General features: G+C 37.1%; 1 protein-coding gene across 1 annotated transcript in view; it reads left to right on the forward strand.

Annotated features, from left to right (window-relative positions):
* The window catches only part of LOC149550877 (uncharacterized), a 156,048-nt gene that overhangs the window by 83,343 nt on the left and 51,041 nt on the right, over positions 1–21,664 (forward strand). Inside the window, exons 8-9 of the mRNA XM_089786458.1 lie at positions 18,357–18,451; positions 18,648–18,717. Coding sequence (XP_089642584.1) covers positions 18,357–18,451; positions 18,648–18,717 — 165 coding nt within the window. The remainder of the gene's footprint in view (positions 1–18,356; positions 18,452–18,647; positions 18,718–21,664) is intronic.

Here is a 21,664-nt window from a genome sequence, read left to right on the forward strand (position 1 = left end):
CCTCTTTCCCTCTGTTCCTTTTGCTTCAGTTTTTGATTTTGGATTGAAACTTGGAGTGTTTATGGGCCAGAATGTTTCATTTTTAGCCTTGATTCAATTCACCTCGCTTGTCAAAATGTTATTTCCATCTGCATTTGCTTTCTCTTTCTTCTTCCACATGCAAAGGCTCAAACGGTTCTTGTTCCGCCCATGTTTTGCTTAAGATTCATCAGATCTTTTGTTTGATGACGATCACATTGCACCTCTTTCTTGAGATGTTGGCACTCATACTCTCTGGCCTAAGTGGTGGGTGGGCTAAGATGATTGATGATCTTCATGATGATGAGCTCAACGAGGGTAGAACTGCTTGGAAGAACAAACCTCCCGACTCCTCAAATTTTGCTCTTATGGCCTAAATTCATAGTGTATTTATACCTTAAACATAGACAGAGGTGAAAGGGATACTTGAACGGGAAGAAGCTTTGCAGACAGAGCATCAGAGCTTGTTGAAAAATAACACTTGGTCTCTTACTGTTTTTGTTCCTGCCACACCACCTGATTTTTCTTAGGGACCTTCTGTTTGATGATTACGATCCCCTTGCACCTCCTGCTTGAGATGTTGGTGCTTCTGTTCTTTGGCCTAAGTGGTGGGCTAAAATGATTGATGATCTTCATGATGATGATCTCATCGAGGGTAGAACTGCTTGGAAGAACAAACCTCTTGACTCTGCAAATTTCCTCTCATTGTCCCAATTCATAGTGCATTTGTACCTTAAACATAAACATAGGCGAAAAGGATACTTGAGTGGGAGAAGCTTTGCAGATAGAGCATCATAGCGTCACAGTTAGGAAGCAATCCATTGGCTGTAAATGTCTCTACAAAGTCAAATACAAAGTTGATGGTACATTAGATAAGTAGAAGGCTTGTCTTGTTGCCAAAGGCTTCTCTCAATAGGAAGGAATTGACTATGAAGAGACCTTTGGTTCCACTACAAAGATGAGCACCATCAGTTCAGTCCTTGCCATAGTAGCTCATTGTGACTAGAAGGTCCATCAAATGGACATCAAGAGTGCATTCGTGAATGGTGAATTACAAGAAGAAATGTACACAACGCATCCTCAGGGATTCAAGGTTGTTGGTAAAGAACACCAAGTACTCAAACAGGTTCCTCAAGCATGGTGCATGAAAATTGATAAGTACCTCACAAATCAGGGTGTTAGTCTTTCCAATGCAAATTTGTATGTCAAGACCATTGGAAGTAATATCATCATTCTAGTTATATATGTTGATGATTTGATTATCATTTGAAGTTCTAAATCGTTGATTCAAACAATCAAACAAAATCTCTGTTAGTTTTTTGACATGACCAACCTTGGACTTCTTCATTACAGCCTAGGTGTTGAGGTTTGACAACAATCACATAGTATCTTCATCTCTGAGTCTAAGTATGCCCAAGGTTTGTTGGAGAAATTCAGAGTGCAGGATTGTAAACTTCCATCTACGCCTACGGAGTTCTATGTCAAGTTATCAACCAAATTTGGTTCCCCTTATTGCAAATGCATCTACATTTGAACTAGTGGGCAATTTGATAAATTGTACCACCACTAAAAACTGATCTCAGCTTTGTAAGTTAGTTGCATATCTCACTTCATGACAAATTCCAGTTGAGGCCATTGCGCTGTAGCAAAATGCGTCCTGCTTTATGCCAAGAGCACTCCAGATTCTAGTATCCTTTATGGACAAACCAAAGATGTCCGACTCATCGGTTACACAAACTCGGACTTGGAAGGCTTTGTTGATGACAAACTCTCTACTTCTAGATATGTTTTCAGTTTGGGTGCATGTACTATCACTTGTAAGAAGCAAAGGCAATATCTCTTTCCTCAACATAAGGTGAATATTGGGGAATAGTCAAAGCAAGTTGTGAGGCAGTTTGGCATTGTAGGATGCTTTCCAACATCCATATGTCTCAGGCAGGCACTTCACCTCTATTTTGCAACAATTAGGGGTCATCAGACCTGCCAAAATCCATTCTTCCATGAGCACGCTAAGCATACTGAGATTTCTCCCAATGGAAACCCAATCTTCCATGCCCTTTGGGATTTCACTTGACTTTCATTGTCATTTTATTTGTCAGCTGGTTGATGATGGATTTGTAGATTTGTAATTTGTTCCAATAGCTCACCAGAGTGTTGATATTCTTACGAAGTCCCTACTTCCAGAGAAGTTTGTTGAATTTGGGGGCAACTTGGTGTTGTTGATCACTTGACCATTAAGGGAGAGTATTAAAACAAGATCTCCTAAGTTGTTTTATTTCTATTTTAATGGTCACTTCTAGATATTGTAAATATGATGTATACTAGATTTTTCCTATTATTTGTATGTTTCTTTTTGGAAACATATCGATTGTAATCTCTATAAGAACAATTTGTTCTTTGTAAATCTTCATTTGATACTTTACCAAATATGTCTTATAGGCATTACTCCTTGTCATGCTCCAAACTTCAATCCCCATGCTTAGTTGGATTGGATCTTTCTCTTTTGTAGGCTGCTAACCATTGTCTTTAACCTGAAACTTTCTCTCTGACCCCAAAATCTGGATTAAGCCTTTGGTTGCTGAGAAAAGGGGAGGCAAAAATCAGATCCCTCTTGGGATTATGAATCCTAAGAGACAGGTGAATCCGGCAATTTCCTTAAGATTTTTTGTTGTCTTTTCACCATTTGTTGATTTTCTTGTGCAAGTCCATTTGTTTCATTCACGTTCAAACTGCCCTTGTTCACTTGGTTTCAAATTCATCTTTCATGTCATATTGATCTGGTGTTTTGGAAGTCTGATCGAGGAGGGGGAGATTTGATGGTTGTTGTGACTAAAAATCCAAAGAAGGGAGCGGATTCTGCCCCTTCCTTGGGATTTCTCCCCACTTCACAGCTTCATTCCGAGATCATTTCATTCTCATCCAACTCAATTAACAATTCGATTTGGTTTCAAAGACAAGTTTCATTCCTGATTGCTATAACAAGTTGATCTTGTATTGCCAAGTCCCAACTCTTGGGCGGAGAATGCAGGTGTGTTCAGATTTTACATCAAGGAAGGCGGACAGAATTTGCCAGTGCTTGGACTGAATCCCAAGGGGCAGGTGGATTTCACCCTACCCTTGGGATTTTACCTTATTGCCATTTTTATGGCTTCCCAAGTCCTCTCCATGCTTGGTGATCCCTTATTTGAAATGGAGTTGTGAAATGCTGTTTTTTTGGCCTCCAATTTCCCTCTATCTAATTCCTGATCTGAATGTTGGTATCACACACTTGTGCATCATTATCTCACTCTCCCTATGTCAACTTGCTTGGGGAAGACCTATCAGCTTAGAGACCTGACTGACTTCATGCTCTTTCTCTTTCTTTCTGACTTGGAGACTTGACAATGTTGCCAACTAACACCACCTAAGACCACTAACCTACTGGCAAAGCAAAATGAGCGGGTCCCCATTTACAATGGAGCAATGGCATGAAAACCTCAGAATAAGACCCTTGCTTATAAAGGCAAAGTGAGAGGTAAAATTATACAAGATGTTGACATATGTGAAAATCCTATGCAAGGAGACGACTAAAGTGCTGACCTAGGTAACTAAAAGTAGTTGTCAATATATAAGATCATGTCACAACTTATTAATCTACTAGGATGCCTAGAACCTAACTGAAGTCATGTGAATAAGTTCCCCTACTAGGAATTAGCAAAAACACCATGTTCAAGACCTTTACTAGGTCTGAAATCTTATTCACGCCAAGATAATATATGATCTTGGCACTTTATACTTAGCATGATATAGAAAAGTGCTCTTGACCTTAATACATTGCAGATGCCAAATTTGATCACAAAATTACAAGTGCAGTTTTTAAAAATTGTGAAACCAATTTGATCACACCAATGCAAAATACAAGTAAGAAGTACTGTTAAGAAAAAAACTGTAACAAAAAGTGTTATCAAATGAGACCAAATGGAGCTTGAGAAATTCCTATAATGAGGATTGGTTAGAAACTCATGGGGAAATCTGCATTTTTTGGAAAAACTAGATGTAATAACCCCGGCAGGTATTTGCTCCTTTTTACACCCAAAACTTAAAACTTCAAGGGTTAGACATTCCGTCAAACAGTTAGCAAGCAAGGTTGTTACGAACCAGAAATGAACTGATGTCAAAAAAACTGTACCTTATGAAATTTATCGTGAATAGAATAATTCCTTACATAATTCACCAATAGGAATATGTAGCATCATTGTATCCTGCTACAGAAATTTAGCAATTTCTCAAGCTGCGTTGTCAACTCATTTACCTTATTGCAACATCATTTGAAAACTCTCATAGCCAGTGTTGTTGACTTCAGTATACATTACATAAGGCCCTTCATGATACCATGTCACATCAACCACTGAGCTTATTCCCAGTAAAGAACAGCATATCTGAATGTTGATTTCTAACTCCTCCTTCCACTGCATCTGCCAAGTTCTCAATAAGTCAATAATCAGATGAAGCAGGAGTTGATTCAAAGCTGTCACGGAATGGATGCCGTCTCTCCTTTAGTGCAATCTGCAGCAGGAAGATCGGAATACAGATTTCCTCCAGCTATTCAATGGATTATTGCCTCTATCGCCTGGTCAACTTATTTCTTGATGCCCGTGGTGTGGTTGAATCTCGACTGAACCAATTCAAATCGCTACTTACTAGGGAGCCCGCACAGTCAGAAAGTGGAGTCCACCGGATGCAAGAGAACATTAAGTTGATAGGGAAAACAAAACGCCTTATCACTGTTACCTGCCGTTTATATTATTCATGTCCTCTGTTTGCGGAAATACTGAGTCGAAATTTGGGAAACAAACCCCACAAATATTTCGACCCGTATCTAGTTTTAGAATCTCCAAAGATGTGATAGCGCATTCGATTATGGTGATAGCGCAAACTATATATATTGTCCTCTGCCCCACGAATTCCTCTGTGGAATTATCTGACTTTAGGATGGGCGCTAATGGTCGGAATTGGTCCTGCTAATTTCCGCTAATATTAATCCAAACGGCTTCTACTCAATTCGGTTCCACCCCATCTCATCTTAAATGGTGTCGCCTTATAAGATGATATTTGTGATAGCCTACGGCTCCAGACCTCGGCTATGGAAATGCTAGTTGACAAGATATTTTGGAAGATTCGTTCTTTGACCCCTGATCTACTCACACTGGAACTTCCTTAATCAGCAATCAAACTCCTTCTGAAACCCGCTCGATACCAGACTCCTCAATTTTGCTATTAACCTGATAATCTGAACCAAATCCTTCCAAAGGTAGTGCTGCAAGAACCACAAATTGGCCTTAAACCACAAATAGATGCCCTGATGAAATGACTGAATGTCACCTCCAATCTGCAATAATTCAGATGATATTTCACACCCTCAAAATTGCGTACCTATTGAGAGTTATCGTTCTCAATGGCCAACTGTGACAATTGCGAAAACCCTAGGTTCCACAATGCACCTGTGATTGAATCACAAACTGAAAACAAAGAGAGATAAACAACTGCCTGATTCGAATGGAGCCCCGGGGTGCCTATTTATTCTTTTCTCTCCATCTTCTCCAGAGACTTCTATAACATTTTCGATCTTATCTCTTAAGTAACTTTATTAAATATTTTATGATCCAAGTCACTTTATTAAATTAATTAAATATAAAGTTATCTTTTAATATTTATTTATTTGATAACTTTATAAGTAATTAACTTAATATCATTTATTTATTTAATTAAAATAATTAATTAGTCGTCCTTATAAAATATTCATTATTTTGGACAACCAGATTAATTAAATTAATTAAATCGAACTGTCACCAAAAAATGGGGACATGACAGTCCGCCCTTCTCGAAATTGCTTGTCCCCAAGCAATGGCTGAACCATAAACCAATCAGTATGCCTGGGTCCCAAATGTAAATCTGTATATCATCCCAATCCTCATCATAATCTCGTGGAGAAACCATCAATACCAACAGCTGAGAAACTGTACTCAACATCCAAACAATTGACAATTCTGATGAAATCATCTGAAAACCAACTGTAGATGTTGGTAGAAGAAACCATTCTGCGGAACTCAAGCCAACTGAAACATCAACTCTATCAAAACTCAAACCCTTGTCAAAATGACACCTGCACCGAACTGCACTGTAGATATGACAACAGCCATAGGTACCTGAATCACTGCCATCAAATCCAATCTCTGAAAAACTGCTCCGGGTGTGTCGATGCTGAAGGCTGAGTAACTTGCTACTACCAATTTTATTTTCAAAATATGGTGCCAATCTATCCCCTAATGGATGGTGAGAAACTGGAGCCAATCTACATCTACGTGAAATAAAATCTTCCATCTCTGTGTCAAAAGAAAAACGATGAGCGTACCCTACCGCATAACGTCGATAAGAACCTCCAAATTCTGCTACTGGCTCTCCATCGCTGAACTGGGAATCAACATATGGCCCCAATCTCTGACTCCGAGTGACTGTAAGTCGGATAGGTCCCTGTGCATTCTGCTCAACAAACCCCTCCTTGAGATCCCTGTGAGGTAGCATAGTAGAAAGGACCCCTATAATCTTCTCAACCAATCTGCAAATAACACTAGTATCTTGGATGAGAACACCTTCTATCACTTTATGCGCGTCCAAATGAACACATGCACTATCCAGCAAATACTCCATGAACGGTTCAATGCAGTAAAAATTATACGAGGAAGCATCAATATACTTCCCTTTACACCACAATTGGTCCTCCTGTAAGGGTGGCATACTCAACTGTACCACACTATCAACTATCTGAGAAGAATCAATCTGGAAACTTGACTCTACCGGTATCCCAAACTCATTAAGACCAACTTCTTCCAAACCCTGAACATGTGTGTCAGTCCCAACAACATGCTCCTTAGTAACGACTGCAGGAGTATACTCACCACCAACCACCTCAATAGACAAATGAACTGGGTCTGGGGCTGGTTTTGACTGCAAATCCTCCAACTCCATGGTCACCTTCTTTAACTGAAGTTGCGACCTTTGTAGATCTCGCTGTGTGTCCTCTAAAACCTCAGTAGTCGCTGTGAGCTCCTGGGAAAGCTCGCTCACCTCTTCTTCATGATCCAAGAGTGCCTCATGAGCTGTACTTCCCCACTCAACCAAGTGATCACGGTCGGCTACCAATCGTAAATAATCCTGCTTCAAAATTCGAACAGCTTCACGCAAGGCATGAATCTCTGCCAAAGAAAAGTAACCACCGCTGAACTCATCTGTCATAGAAGAACCCCAACCAGTAACAGCCAACAACTGACGAGCAATATCAAAATGCTCACAAGCGATAGCAATGTCTCGCTCACTAACTTTCAACTGGCTAATCACATGATGGCTCTGGCTAAACTGTCTTCCACAAACCTTCTTTGTCACATTGTCTAAAGGAGTATCTTCAAGGTTACTGGTTTCTAGAATATTGTCATCCATATCTTGCGAATCCTCTCCAAAACTCATATCCTCATCCGGAGTGTCAAAATCTATAGTACTGCTGTTAAACTCCCCTGTACCCAAAGAATTTGTCAAGGAAGCTGTGTCTACAAAACTGTTCACTTCATCCTCCTGGATGTTATCAAGGTCGAAACGATCTTGGGATTCATCTGTACACACTGTCAAACATGAAAAATCTTCAACACCTTCCAGCAAGAACGGTCGTCTGTATATATGAACCAAGCCCAACAACGGTGCATAAAAACTAATACCCATATCGGATGAGCTGCTGGCACAAGGAAAAACAACACCGTGTATTCTGCTAATCAAATCCATGATAGTACTCAAACAATCATGGCTATCATAAAGTGCTAAAGATCTTCGGTTGACTGAATCCCAAATGCTGCTGAAACATTCCCGAATCCATATACAAGAAACAACTGGTAACTCAAGCAAACTACTTACCTGAGTAATATGACCAATACCAGCTAACTTCATATACCTGTCTGATATCGTCTTCTCATTATCAGCAACCACATATGAACAGCCTACTGCAGAAAACTGAGTGTCAGACGTGCCAGATGAAATTAAGCTTAGCTCCATGCCATGCTCATTCCCATGTTTCTCCCAGTCCAGTAATGCCAAAGTTGCTCGAGTGTCCTCAAGCTCGCGAGAAACCTTGTCAATTTCCTCCTTCCTTCTCAAGGCATCTGAGTAGTCTCTGACAAGTCTAAGAAGATGGTCCCGATCTGACAGAAGATGTAGATAACTCAACTTCATTGTTCCCATTCCTTCACTAATTGCCTGTAAATCAAAGCAAGAAGATTTTGCCTGAACTCCCTTATGTCTTCCTTGTGACTGAATCATTCGGATGTGCTCTTCTATCATCTCCCGCATCCTGTCATGATGAGATAAAGAAGTCACAACACTATCTTCGCTCACCTTTAGCTGGCTGGACCAATCATGTGAAGTACCACCAATTTCATCCTCATGTGTCGAAGCATCTAACTGAGCCTGGTATTCTCTGTCAGCAAAATCATAAATGCTCGATGTCTGCTCATTTCCACCAGGTATCTCATCATCATGCACAATGACATCTTCATCATCATCTGAACTCACTTTACTGTAATCATTGCCTGTCGGAACCAAACCACCCTGGTTTCCTGAGATATTTCCCTTGGGAAACCCGTATACAACTGTCTCAACTTGAGTATCAAGTTGATAGTTACTATCCACCACTTCCTCCTGTGACCGAACTGAAACCTCTGACCGGTTGCACACTTGTTTCTCGAACTCCTCATTAAGGTTCCTAGTAACATCGCCCACTGTATCAGCTAGTGCTTTGCGAGGAGATTTTCCGAATTGAAATCCAGTTGACTTATTCACCTTAGTTGGGTCGGACAGCCTGTCAATCATACGGTGGTGCTTAACCAATAGTTCAGACATGTTATGTCTGATTTTTCTGAGCTCATCCTGAATGTCTGAATAGCTCTCCTTTCCACAATTCCGACTCTGCATACTGTGTCTATTAATGGTCCAAGATTGTGTCCTTGGAGACTTTGTGCTGTACTTGTCCATCTTGGTTGAAGTAGAGTGCTGATCACTCATGTAAGTCGGTTCTCACCCCACAGGATGGCAAGAAGACCGCTCTGGATACCACTGTAATAACCCCGACAGGTATTTGCTCCTTTTTACACCCAAAACTTAAAACTTCAAGGGTTAGACATTCCGTCAAACAGTTAGCAAGCAAGGTTGTTACGAACCAGAAATGAACTGATGTCAAAAAAACTGTACCTTATGTAATTTATCGTGAATAGAATAATTCCTTACATAATTCACCAATAGGAATATGTAGCATCATTGTATCCTGCTACAGAAATTTAGCAATTTCTCAAGCTGCGTTGTCAACTCATTTACCTTATTGCAACATCATTTGAAAACTCTCATAGCCAGTGTTGTTGACTTCAGTATACATTACATAAGGCCCTTCATGATACCATGTCACATCAACCACTGAGCTTATTCCCAGTCAAGAACAACATATCTGAATGTTGATTTCTAACTCCTCCTTCCATTGCATCTGCCAAGTTCTCAATAAGTCAATAATCAGATGAAGCAGGAGTTGATTCAAAGCTGTCACGGAATGGATGCCGTCTCTCCTTTAGTGCAATCTGCAGCAGGAAGATCGGAATACAGATTTCCTCCAGCTATTCAATGGATTATTGCCTCTACCGCCTGGTCAACTTATTTCTTGATGCCCGTGGTGTGGTTGAATCTCGACTGAACCAATTCAAATCGCTACTTACTAGGGAGCCCGCACAGTCAGAAAGTGGAGTCCACCGGATGCAAGAGAACATTAAGTTGATAGGGAAAACAAAACGCCTTATCACTGTTACCTGCCATTTATATTATTCATGTCCTTTGTTTGCGGAAATACTGAGTCGAAATTTGAGAAACAAACCCCACAAATATTTCGACCCGTATCTAGTTTTAGAATCTCCAAAGATGTGATAGCGCATTCGATTATGGTGATAGCGCAAACTATATATATTGTCCTCTGCCCCACGAATTCCTCTGTGGAATTATCTGACTTTAGGATGGGCGCTGATGGTCGGAATTGGTCCCGCTAATTTCCGCTAATATTAATCCAAACGGCTTCTACTCAATTCGGTTCCACCCCATCTCATCTTAAATGGTGTCACCTTATAAGATGATATTTGTGATAGCCTACGGCTCCAGACCTCGTCTATGGAAATGCTAGTTGACAAGATATTTTGGAAGATTCGTTCTTTGACCCCTGATCTACTCACACTGGAACTTCCTTAATCAGCAATCGAACTCCTTCTGAAACCCGCTCGATACCAGACTCCTCAATTTTGCTATTAACCTGATAATCTGAACCAAATCCTTCCAAAGGTAGTGCTGCAAGAACCACAAATTGGCCTTAAACCACAAATAGATACCCTGATGAAATGACTGAATGTCACCTCCAATCTGCAATAATTCAGATGATATTTCACACCCTCAAAATTGCGTACCTATTGAGAGTTATCGTTCTCAATGGCCAACTGTGACAATTGCGAAAACCCTAGGTTCCACAATGCACCTGTGATTGAATCACAAACTGAAAACAAAGAGAGATAAACAACTGCCTGATTCGAATGGAGCCCCGGGGTGCCTATTTATTCTTTTTTCTCCATCTTCTCCAGAGACTTCTAGAACATTTTCGATCTTATCTCTTAAGTAACTTTATTAAATATTTTATGATCCAAGTCACTTTATTAAATTAATTAAATATAAAGTTATCTTTTAATATTTATTTATTTGATAACTTTATAAGTAATTAACTTAATATCATTTATTTATTTAATTAAAATAATTAATTAGTCGTCCTTATAAAATATTCATTATTTTGGACAACCAGATTAATTAAATTAATTAAATCGAACTGTCACCAAAAAATGGGGACATGACACTAGACAATCTACAATTGCTTTTTTGTGAAGTTCATGAGATTCTTCCCAAATCAAAAATTATTTTTTTGACAAAAATGAACTTGTATGAATTACAATGAAGCTTTTGAAGTGAGTGTTAAATAAAAATTGCAAATAGAGAGATGGTTGGGGGGGGAGGCATGGGGTATGGTTAGATTTTGGGGGTGAAGATTGGCTTACATAATGCTGACATGGGCTACTTATTGAACCTCACAGCCACCTCCCAACTTCAAACTCGTGTAGATCTGGCCTGACATGTCCAATTCACACAAATCAAAAAGCTATATTGACTTTCCTGGACATGCATAGCTCAGTGTGACCTTAGATTGGTACTAACATGCTCCAAATTGAACTTACAATAACAAGCTACAATGAGGAAACCCCCCCAGTTCTTGTATTCCTACGAAGTTTCTTAGATTCACCCAGACATCATTTAGTACAAGACAAGAACATACTCAACTTTTCAACATTCTATAATGATTTGCAATCTTAGACCCCCTCAATAATGTCTTACAAAAAGCAATCTTATAAGCTTTGATACCATGTAAGAATTGGTTTGGAAACCTTTATACCATCGTAAATCAAAATTTGTTGAAGATTTAGCCACCAAAGATCTAGTGTTAAATTTTGCCCAGAAATAAATGGTAAACAGCATTAAGGAAGAGCAAAATAGATACAAGTGACACGTAAAATTATGCTGGGAAAACCCTTCCACTTCCACTTGTATTTATCAAGAAAAATGTTCAAAGTGTACAATGCTTTTCGCTTGATACAATATATAAAGAATAGAGAGACTCTTCATTACATAACTAAAGGTCTCTTCAACTCCAAAAACACAACTCTTTTTATTTCCATATGCATGCCTCAATGCATGTCGAAAGACATGTCTCCATGTTTAATATCATGTCAATTATTATCACAAAAGTCCTCTTCAGCCTAAGGTGACCATAATGGTAATTATGACCGTATTTCCTAAAATAGAGATAAAGATCTCTATCACAGCTACAATCTTCAACATCTAGGACTTTATGAAAGCATACAAGAGTTCTAATGTAAGGGAATAATGCTATTCTATCGAAAAATACAAAAATGGTACAATGATAATGGATCATGATAGATTAGGATGATTGAGAATACAAAGAGAGCCCCTTTTATATAAACCGAGTTAAGACATTGTGACTTGGGACATGAAGGTATAACTATTATGTGTATACCCTAAGTAAATTTTAAGTAACTAGTGTGATTAGAACTGAGACGGTGAATTAGCTATGTTAAACACCTGTACACACCAATAGGATGGAAGTATTTAGAAGATTTATTCTCATCCTTTTATTTATTCTAGGCTTCCTGAAATTTGTACTTTTGACCGATATACTCTTGCATATTATGCAGTTTCAGGGTCTTATAAGTGGTGCCTAATATTTTATCATTCACCATTGGAATCACTTTAAAGTTATCCTAGTGATCACGTGGAAGATCAGATGGGCGCACCCTTGCCAATTGTCACCACTCATGACAACTAGGAATGTTCTCATAATGCAGATGTTGCTTCTATTATATGGCTTCCATATCTAGAATGGTTTTCCTTGAGTGTCATTGATCTAGACTTAGATTAACACATTCTTGCATAAATGAGAATGCCTGGCTGTTTGGGGAGCTTAGGTCAGACTACCCTAATTCGATATAAAGAAGACTGCCAATATTCACAGAGTGAAAGATATTTTTGCATACTAGCACTGTTTTTTGGAAAGATTTTTATCGTTGTAAACTAAAATCTAATGTCTCATAAATACCACTTGTTATATTTAGAGAAAGTAAGATACCACTGAAGTCTGTCTGAAATCTAGAAGCAAAAGCAACAAGGAAACAACCAGTAAATTACCAGATCTGCTTGGCTACCAGTTTTCTTCAACTCAGAACCTGGGCATTTTCACAAAAAGCTTCAATTAATCTGTCAGAGTGCATTCTTTGGTGATCTATATTTGACAATACGTTTTTCTATTTTCACCATTGAAAAGGAGACTTTGATAGGGGTTTCTTTTGAAGATAATTGCTATATGCTTTTGAAAATGGGATGTTCAGCTGGATACAACTTGATTAGTGTAGTGGGAGATGAAATACATAAACTTCTTGTACATGTGTTAGTTTTCCGGGATCGCTGCAAATGTACTAAGCGCTGCCATGTATTTGGTATGTGTTTTCCAAATGCGACAATCACTCATTTATATGGAGAATGAGATATGAATAGACAGGTCCCTTCATGGGACGTGTTCATTCATAATGACAATCATTATATATATATATATATATAATATCTCTTTCTCAAACGTATAAATAATAATATTATAGATATGTATATAAATATATATTCGAGTGTATATATACATCTCTCATATATATATATATATATATATATATATATATATATATATATATATATAACTACACTAGAATATATATTTACAAACATATCTATATTATTATTTATATGTTTGAGAATGATTTATATATATATATATATATTTTAACTATACTAGAAGTCATCCGATTGAAGTTACAAAACTTCAACATTCCCTCTTAGCTAAGGAGGATAAACACAAGACATATATTACACCATTGGTAAGTTTTAAGGATATCTTTGATCAGAAGATATTCACATTTTGATCATGAGTAGTCGTTTGGTCTTCCAGAATATCAACACATGATATTCACCAAATGCTCTAAGTAATATTTTGATATCATGAGTATTGGTCTCCCAGAATATTAACATTCAATATTCACCAAGTACTCAAATAAGGTTTGATATCACATCTGATATCATGAGTATTGGTCTCCCAGAATATTAACATTCAAAATTCACCAATTACTGAAAAATGTTTGATATCACATTTGATATCATGAGTATTGGTCTCCTAGAATATCAATGATATTCACTAAATACTCTTTGAGTAATGGCCTTCCAAAATGTTGAGATGCAAGATATTCACCAAAAATGTTTGCTATCACATTTGACATCATGAGTATTGGCCTTCCAGAATATCAAGTCACATGATATTCACCAACTACTTCATGTAATGGCCCCCCAGAACATCAATTTGCGTAACATTCACCGTGTACTCAAAAAATGTTTATAAGGTATGCACATGTATTCTCATAATGCTTACCATATAGACATGCACCATGCAAAGTATAATCTATCATGATTTGCATAGACATTGTAAGATATCCATCATAATAGAAAATTAAGTTATTTTAAGATCGTCACCATTCAATAACTTTTGCAAATACAAGTGATAATCATTTGGAAGTCGTCACTTCCTCATGATATACACAGGGGGACAAGCCCATACACACACAAAAAATTTACATGAAGTCACCATAGATGTTGTCATGACATCCTCCATGAACCATATTAGAGAATACAGTTTTTATTTCAAACTTATCTCTCATAGAGTGTAATGCATTACAAGGGATTGCACTTGGAATTTCTTCACAAAGAAACACCAGCCTTCTGACCTCCTTGTCAAGGGTATTTCCAATAAGGTGTCAAAACTCCCTTCAAATTTGATATCAACTTTTGAGCTCCTCGTTCAAAGTTACCTCTGATGAAGTGTTAGATGTCAGATTCTCTCAATTTAACTGAAACATATCCTCTATTTTCTCACTCTCTTTGTCTAGTGCCTCTAATGAATTGTTAGACTCCCTTTGAATTTGATATTAATCTCCCCTTTCTTGCAAGAACATACTCGGAGTAAAAGATCAAGACAAATAACTCTTGTAATAGAAACACAAATAAGAGAGATTTACATCATTAGGAATATGTACTTAGAAATTTTGCTTTAAAAATACTTATGTAGTCAAAGGGTATTGCCCTTTAGACAATATTTGATCTACTTTGGCATTGCTGATAGATTAATGCTCTCATAGATACCTGATTAATTACATTCCTGGTATCTTCCTTATAAAGAATGTCAAAGAAATTATATTATCTAATTCTTTCATTTATTTCCTTTATTTATATATACATATTTTATTGTCAAATTGATTATGATATTGAAAGACATATATGTCCATTACTAGAGATCACATATTTAGATTTATATTCTCAATATAATATAAAAAAATGATTTATAATATTGAATATAGTATTATACTATACTAATTAATGATATGAATATAGTATTAATATCTTATGTATCACACCCAATATATATATTTTTGATTTTCCTAATAACATCATATATATCGTATATAATCTAGCCTCATAAACATCATATTCTTTAATATTAATTCTACTATACCTATTCCCTACCTGTGAACGATATAATGTTATGATGGTATGCTAAAGGTAGAGATCACCGAGATACTTTCGTAGTCACTTTACTGATTATGTGTTGATGTATACCTCATCGTCCTCCCTTAACTCCTTGCAAGTGCGACTGCTTGCTTCGATGTTTGCCCATCCTCCATAAGTAGCAATCAAGCTTTATCCTCCAACATCATTATTTCCTCCGTCATGGCTTCGCACATGATTATGTTATCTCTGTCTCTCTGACACATGTCGTCTTGCACTAAATTTGAAATATAAATTTCTAAATTATATGTCAAAACATCCTATCCAAACTTGATGTGTTTACTTGAACAGTTCTTTGCAATCATAATTTGTGTTTTGTTGAATGAATTAATGGTCATCTGTAGTGTTTCAAAGATGGTTGACTTTTATGGGTCCCGACCCGCTTACTTCCCATCTGACCTTTGTTGATCTCCCTGATTTGGTTTGTTTAGCACAATGTCAAAGAAATAACAACCTTCAAACTTGTTTGAAAAAGGTCCTCTGATTGGTGACGAAATGAGGAACGCCTTGGGCAACGTGTAATCCCACAGTGCCAGTACATTGACAAAATGGCACTTTCTACAACACATTGCCATTCCCTTGCTGAGAAATCGAAGGGCCAAATTTAGCTGGCACTAAGCAATTATATCTCATGTGAAAGGGCTTGTGTTCCTCAAGTCCAATCCAATGCGGACCTGCAATTTAGCAGTCCCCATTTGGCTGCGTTCTTTGATTTGTCAACACCGCCTACTCAATACTTGGAACACAGGGACCCCTGACAAATTGGGTTCAAAATGGCATCATGCCAGTCGTATGAAATTCTGATCCATGTTTCTTCCTCAATTAAAATTTAATAAACAAAAAATGCTGAAGTCGAGTGCGGGCTATAAGTATTACCATGTGTGAAACGCAAGCGCCTAATAATTTTCATGGCACAACATTTAATTTATAGAATCTTCTACTACTTTCGCAATGAAGCCACCATAAACTTTCTAGAATAAGACAACAAATTTTTTCTTTTATCAGGTTACAGGTATTAGTTATGTTATTGTTCCATGTACACCTGATACCTCTCTGTTTTATTTACTTGATCTCCAATATAATCTGTACGAATTACTGGGTTCTTCTGACAATGACCTCTTTGTAACCTACATACTTTGGTAGTCACAAATTCTATTGAATGCTCGACAGAGTCCATTTTCCATTTGCAGTCTTTCTCTGATACCATGTTAGTTTTTTGGGATCGCTGCAAATGTACTAAGCACTGTCATGTATTTGGCATGTGCTTTCCAAATGCTACAATCACTCATTTATATGAAAAATGAGATACAAATAGACGTGTCCCTTCATGGGACATGTCCATTCATAATGACAATCATTATAATTACATATATACAAATTATATATATATATATATGTATGTATGTATGTATGTATGTATGTATGTATGTATAATATCTCTTTCTCAAATATATAAATAATATTAATATAGATATGTATAAAATATATTTAAGTATACATATACGCCTCTTATATATATACATATATACATATACATATCTTCACGAGAAATCATTTGACTGAAGCTACAAAACTTCAACAATATGGTTTTTCCTTATCCTACTGCTGCCTAGGAGTTCTTTATCTTTCAAAGGTTGCCTGAGTGTGAACTTCTTGAGGGGCCATTGCCTCCCCATTGAGAGCAAGTCCTCTTAACACCATGGGGTGAATTTTTAAACTTAAGTGAAATGAAAGAAAAGATAGGTGAACGATGGAAATGGAGATGCAAAGTGCATACTAGAGTGTTAGGATTAACCATGAATAGAAATAACAGTTACATGCAAATATAACCAATAATAGAAAATAAAAGATCACACAAAAGAGAACACAAGACAAAAAAATTTAACGTGGTTCACCCAATCCCTAGGCTACGTCCACCAACATCAAGTCCAATATTATTATTATCCAGTGATTACAATTTGCAATTCCTTATAGCTCACTACCGCCGCAAGAAGCTATAATATCACCACACATCTAAGTCACAAGGTTCGAATTTGAATTCAAGTTCGTCGATCATAAAATTCGAACGAAATCCGACAAGGGTAAAAGTTTGGGAAAAAAAATTCGACATTAAATTTTAGTTATATATATTTATATATTTTTAGATATTACTAATATATCCACAAAAGTGTTAAAATAGTTTAACATTGTTAAATAGTTTAACTAAATAACTCAATATTAGTTTAAAATTAAATAATATTATATTAAATTACAGTATTATATTAAAATTCATAAAATTCGGATGACATTCGGAAAGAGTTAAAATTCGCTGAAATTCGAATCAAAAGGATGAAATTCGGCTAATCTTGTGACTTAGCCACACATTATGAAACCCCTAACCCTAAGCCATTTTATACAAGTTTTTGCCGCTTACAAAATTAAGGCTAGATTAAGTCGTCCAATGGAAAATAGCAGCCAACGCCCTTTACAATAGTAGGGTAATTTTTGGCTTCGGGGCCAAAAACCCCTGCGGGGGCGTTGCCCCTCAACCCCACCCTATATTGTGTTAGGGAGCGCATTTGGGGCATTACCCCATGACCCCGCAAGGGGTGCTGTCCCTTGACTCTGTCTTGGGGGCGCTGTCCCCAAATCCCTGTATAAATAATCTTGGGGGAAACTGCGTCGAATAAACCTCCGAGTTTGATTAGGCTCCACATCATAGCAAAGAGCAGTTAAATTGATTGCCTTAAGTTTAGGCTCTATTGTTTGCTACAAACGTACTGTGTTTTTCAAGAGAGACATTTTTAAATTAAAAATTAGCCATTATATGCTGTTTTGGTTTCTAGAATGTGCGGGGACTGCCATTTCAGATTGCATTTTGATTTTGTAACCATAAAAGTCTCCAATTTTTATATACCTTAGATCTTGAGATTAAGTTAGATTATGTGATTCTGTTCATTAGATTCTTTTCATTTATTGTTTTATTAAGTAGGACAATGTTGGATAATACTGGGGAATCATAATGGTGGGTTTTTCAGGGACAACCCGGGAGCAATCCACCTTGTTCAACTCTGTTTGTTGCTAACTTAGGTCCAACTTGCACTGAGGCAGAATTGGGTTCTGTGCTTTCGAGGTAATCTCTAGTAGGCTGGAAAGTTATTATACTTCTTGTAATGGGAGCATGGTAATGGATTATTTGTGTATACCCTGATAATTGTCAAATATCAACTCAATGTCTTTGTTTTGGCCTGTCTTGGACCGCACAGTTTATTTTCGCACTATTAAAGTCTAAACTTCTGATTCTATATTTTTAATTTTTACTTGAATAGGTTCAAGGGCTTCAAGATGATGAAAATGCAGACTAAAGGTGGTATGCCAGTTGCTTTTGTGGACTTTGAGGTAAGCCATTTGTTTCAAAATACATCTTTGAACTGTATTTTAAACCTTAACTCAACTCTAGATGTTGCAATATAATGATGACTTGGTGCACTGTAATTTACGTGGATCATGTTCTTGCTTTCTGTTTTGTTGTAATTCATCTGCATGCAACTATAGCCATATCATTGCACCAAATTGCAGAAATAAATCAAGAAGCTTATCTGCAAAGAGATTCTACAGATAGTCAATGGGACCAGAAGTTCTTGTGTTAATTTACATCCAATGTGAACCACAGGAGTGCCCTTTAGCATCTGGAAAAGAAATATCAAATATATCCAAATACAATTGTTGAGCAATATTTCTTTTTGAGTTTTGAACTTGCCTAGTCATGAGCTAATGGTTATTCCACTTGCTGAAGGCAAGGAGAACAAAGGCTAGACTGGCTTGCAAACCTTTCTTAGTTCAGCTACCATGTTTTCAAGCCAAAGAATTATCTGTTTGTTATCAGCTTGCTTTATAATATATTTCTTGATTATTTGTTTGTCTCATCTGTCTGGAGAATATTTTCTGTGTTGTGTTCTCAATTCTTGTTCTGTTGAATAAACTTGTGCTGCTCTCTATTTGTGTGCGTTTTCATCAGTGGTTATTTATTGGCCGTATAGCAATTCATGTGCTCAATCTTGTGGAGAAATATTTTTATTTTGTCCTTTATTCTCTCTTTGATGGATGCAGCGACTGTCTATCTTTCTCAGGAGTGAGAGAGCATTCTGCATGTGAACTGCTTGATTTTTTGCATGTTGCATATGCTCTGTTGAAGTCATTTAGCCAGAATTTAGAGGAGTTTTTAGCTTCAGGATAATTGCATGTCACAGTGTACACAACAATGTGGGAAATATTTTAAAGGTTAATAAAATATAAGTATTATTCCAGCTTTAAATAAAAATAAAAATAATAAATTACTGCATGTGGTATATAATATGTTATTCTGATTTATGAATAAATAGTGCTGGATTATTATATTGAATTTTATAACTGTAAACTAATTATAGTCTAGAATTGTAGATAGAAAGGTGTTTTTAGCCTTTTGAGTCATCGGTGTTGGGAGAGTTGTCCTGATTTGTAGCAAGCATGACGCCACACGTTTTAGGTTTGTGGGCTTGGAGGCAAATGAGTGCTCCAAGGCTTGTTGAGGAAGGAAATCCTTAGGTATCTTATTTAGTGCACCACTTCATGATACAACACTAATGGGTTGGGAGGTGATCAAGGAGTGTGTGATATCTCCAAGGTGGCTTGAGGGATGGAGTTGACTTATTATCCTACCAAACACCATCGGCTAAAGGGAAAATGAGTCCCCTTGGGCTTTGGGAATTTCCCAAATATTCCAACTTACAATGGATTTCACGGGCCAGGGGAGCAGATAAGTGCCCTTGGTCTTGAGAGTCAAAGTATGCCAACCCGCAATAGATGGACTGAGGTGTATACATGCTTTTGTAGTACAAGGAAACTTCCCCTAGAAACTGTGGTTGGCATACATTTCCTGAAATTTCTAATTTTACTCCCAAAGGGAAATTGCTTAATAGTTAATTGATTTTATTATATATATGATGTTGAAAATCTTGTTTTATGACTAACAATATCTGTGTAGAGTAAAATTCGAAATCGAGTTATGTTCTTCAGACTTGAGTTGGAATTGTTGTCTTGGGAAAATTGCAAGTGGAGCCTTAAGAGGGAGGAGGGAAATCATAATAGTATTAGAGCCTTGATCTTGACAACTTGATGATTAAGGAAAGTAGTTGATGCAATCAGTCCAAAGGACTCAAAAGGGCATTGGAAAGAAAGAAGGAAACTTGCAGAAAGCAATAAATCTACTTAAAATAATACAATGGGTGAACAGTTGGGAGAAGATTAGAGGGCTTTCATTGAATAAGAAAAAAAAACAACGGAAGTTTTCATGGAGCAAATTATTAAGACAACCCAGTTACTCCTGCAAACCCTTCAAAATATGAACAACACAAACAGTACTCTTAGATAAACAAAAAATAATGGGAATGATGTAATCTCTAACCACTTGGAAAATCACCATAGGACATTCAAGAATCAACACCTATGCTAAGTAGACCAACATTCTTACTTAGAGAAGTAGTCTACTTGAAAATGATTTTGATGGATGTGACAACTTGTTCCAATTTGGGTCAAGAAATTCGAAGAAATATTCCCTTTAGGGATTTGTGTGATGCTCACACAAGAATCACCGTAGAGTATATAAATGACTTCCAATCTTTAATGAGTTAGGATAAACACAACTTGCTTTTGGGTCCCAATGTTAGTTACTTTTCCCTTAATGCAGTGACCAAAGAATACACCATCAAATTTGCTATCCTACACTTAAAAGGAGTCAGACCTGATTGGTGGCATCATGGTATCATTGCTGAAGGTCACCCAAATATAGCCATGGACACCCAAAAACTCACCAAAAGGTTTGACCAAAGGCGCCTTGGGAGATATTTGAAGAATTGAATCAATTAAGACAACGAAGGTTTGTAGAAGACTATGGCAAAACAGGATCTCAATCAAGGTCCCTAAGATTACCAAAAGTATACAAACTTACCAATTTATATAGGGACTACCAGAATCCATTCATGGCTTAGTAAGTGCCCGTGCTTCTACATCCCTCCAAGATGCAAATCAAAAAGCGCTACAACTTGAAACCACAAAACTAAAGGATAAAGGTTACCTCAAAAGTATTCCTTCAAAACCAAAAACCCAAACAACCTTCAAAGGAAACTAGCAACAAAAGGCACCATCCGCTCAAACATAGCTTATTTGGGAAGAAGGCCAGAATGTCAAAGAAAGGGTATATGTTGTTTCTATTGTAGAGAAAATGGGATCTAAGACACAAGTGTACCAAAAGAGGTCAGTACACAACATAGATGCATTCTTTGATGAAGAAGTATGAGAATCGGAAAGA

This window comes from Cupressus sempervirens, chromosome 6 (assembly GCF_028749045.1).
Source record: "Cupressus sempervirens isolate cs-2001-9-10 chromosome 6, ASM2874904v1, whole genome shotgun sequence".
In the NCBI taxonomy this organism is placed as follows: Eukaryota; Viridiplantae; Streptophyta; class Pinopsida; order Cupressales; family Cupressaceae; genus Cupressus; species Cupressus sempervirens.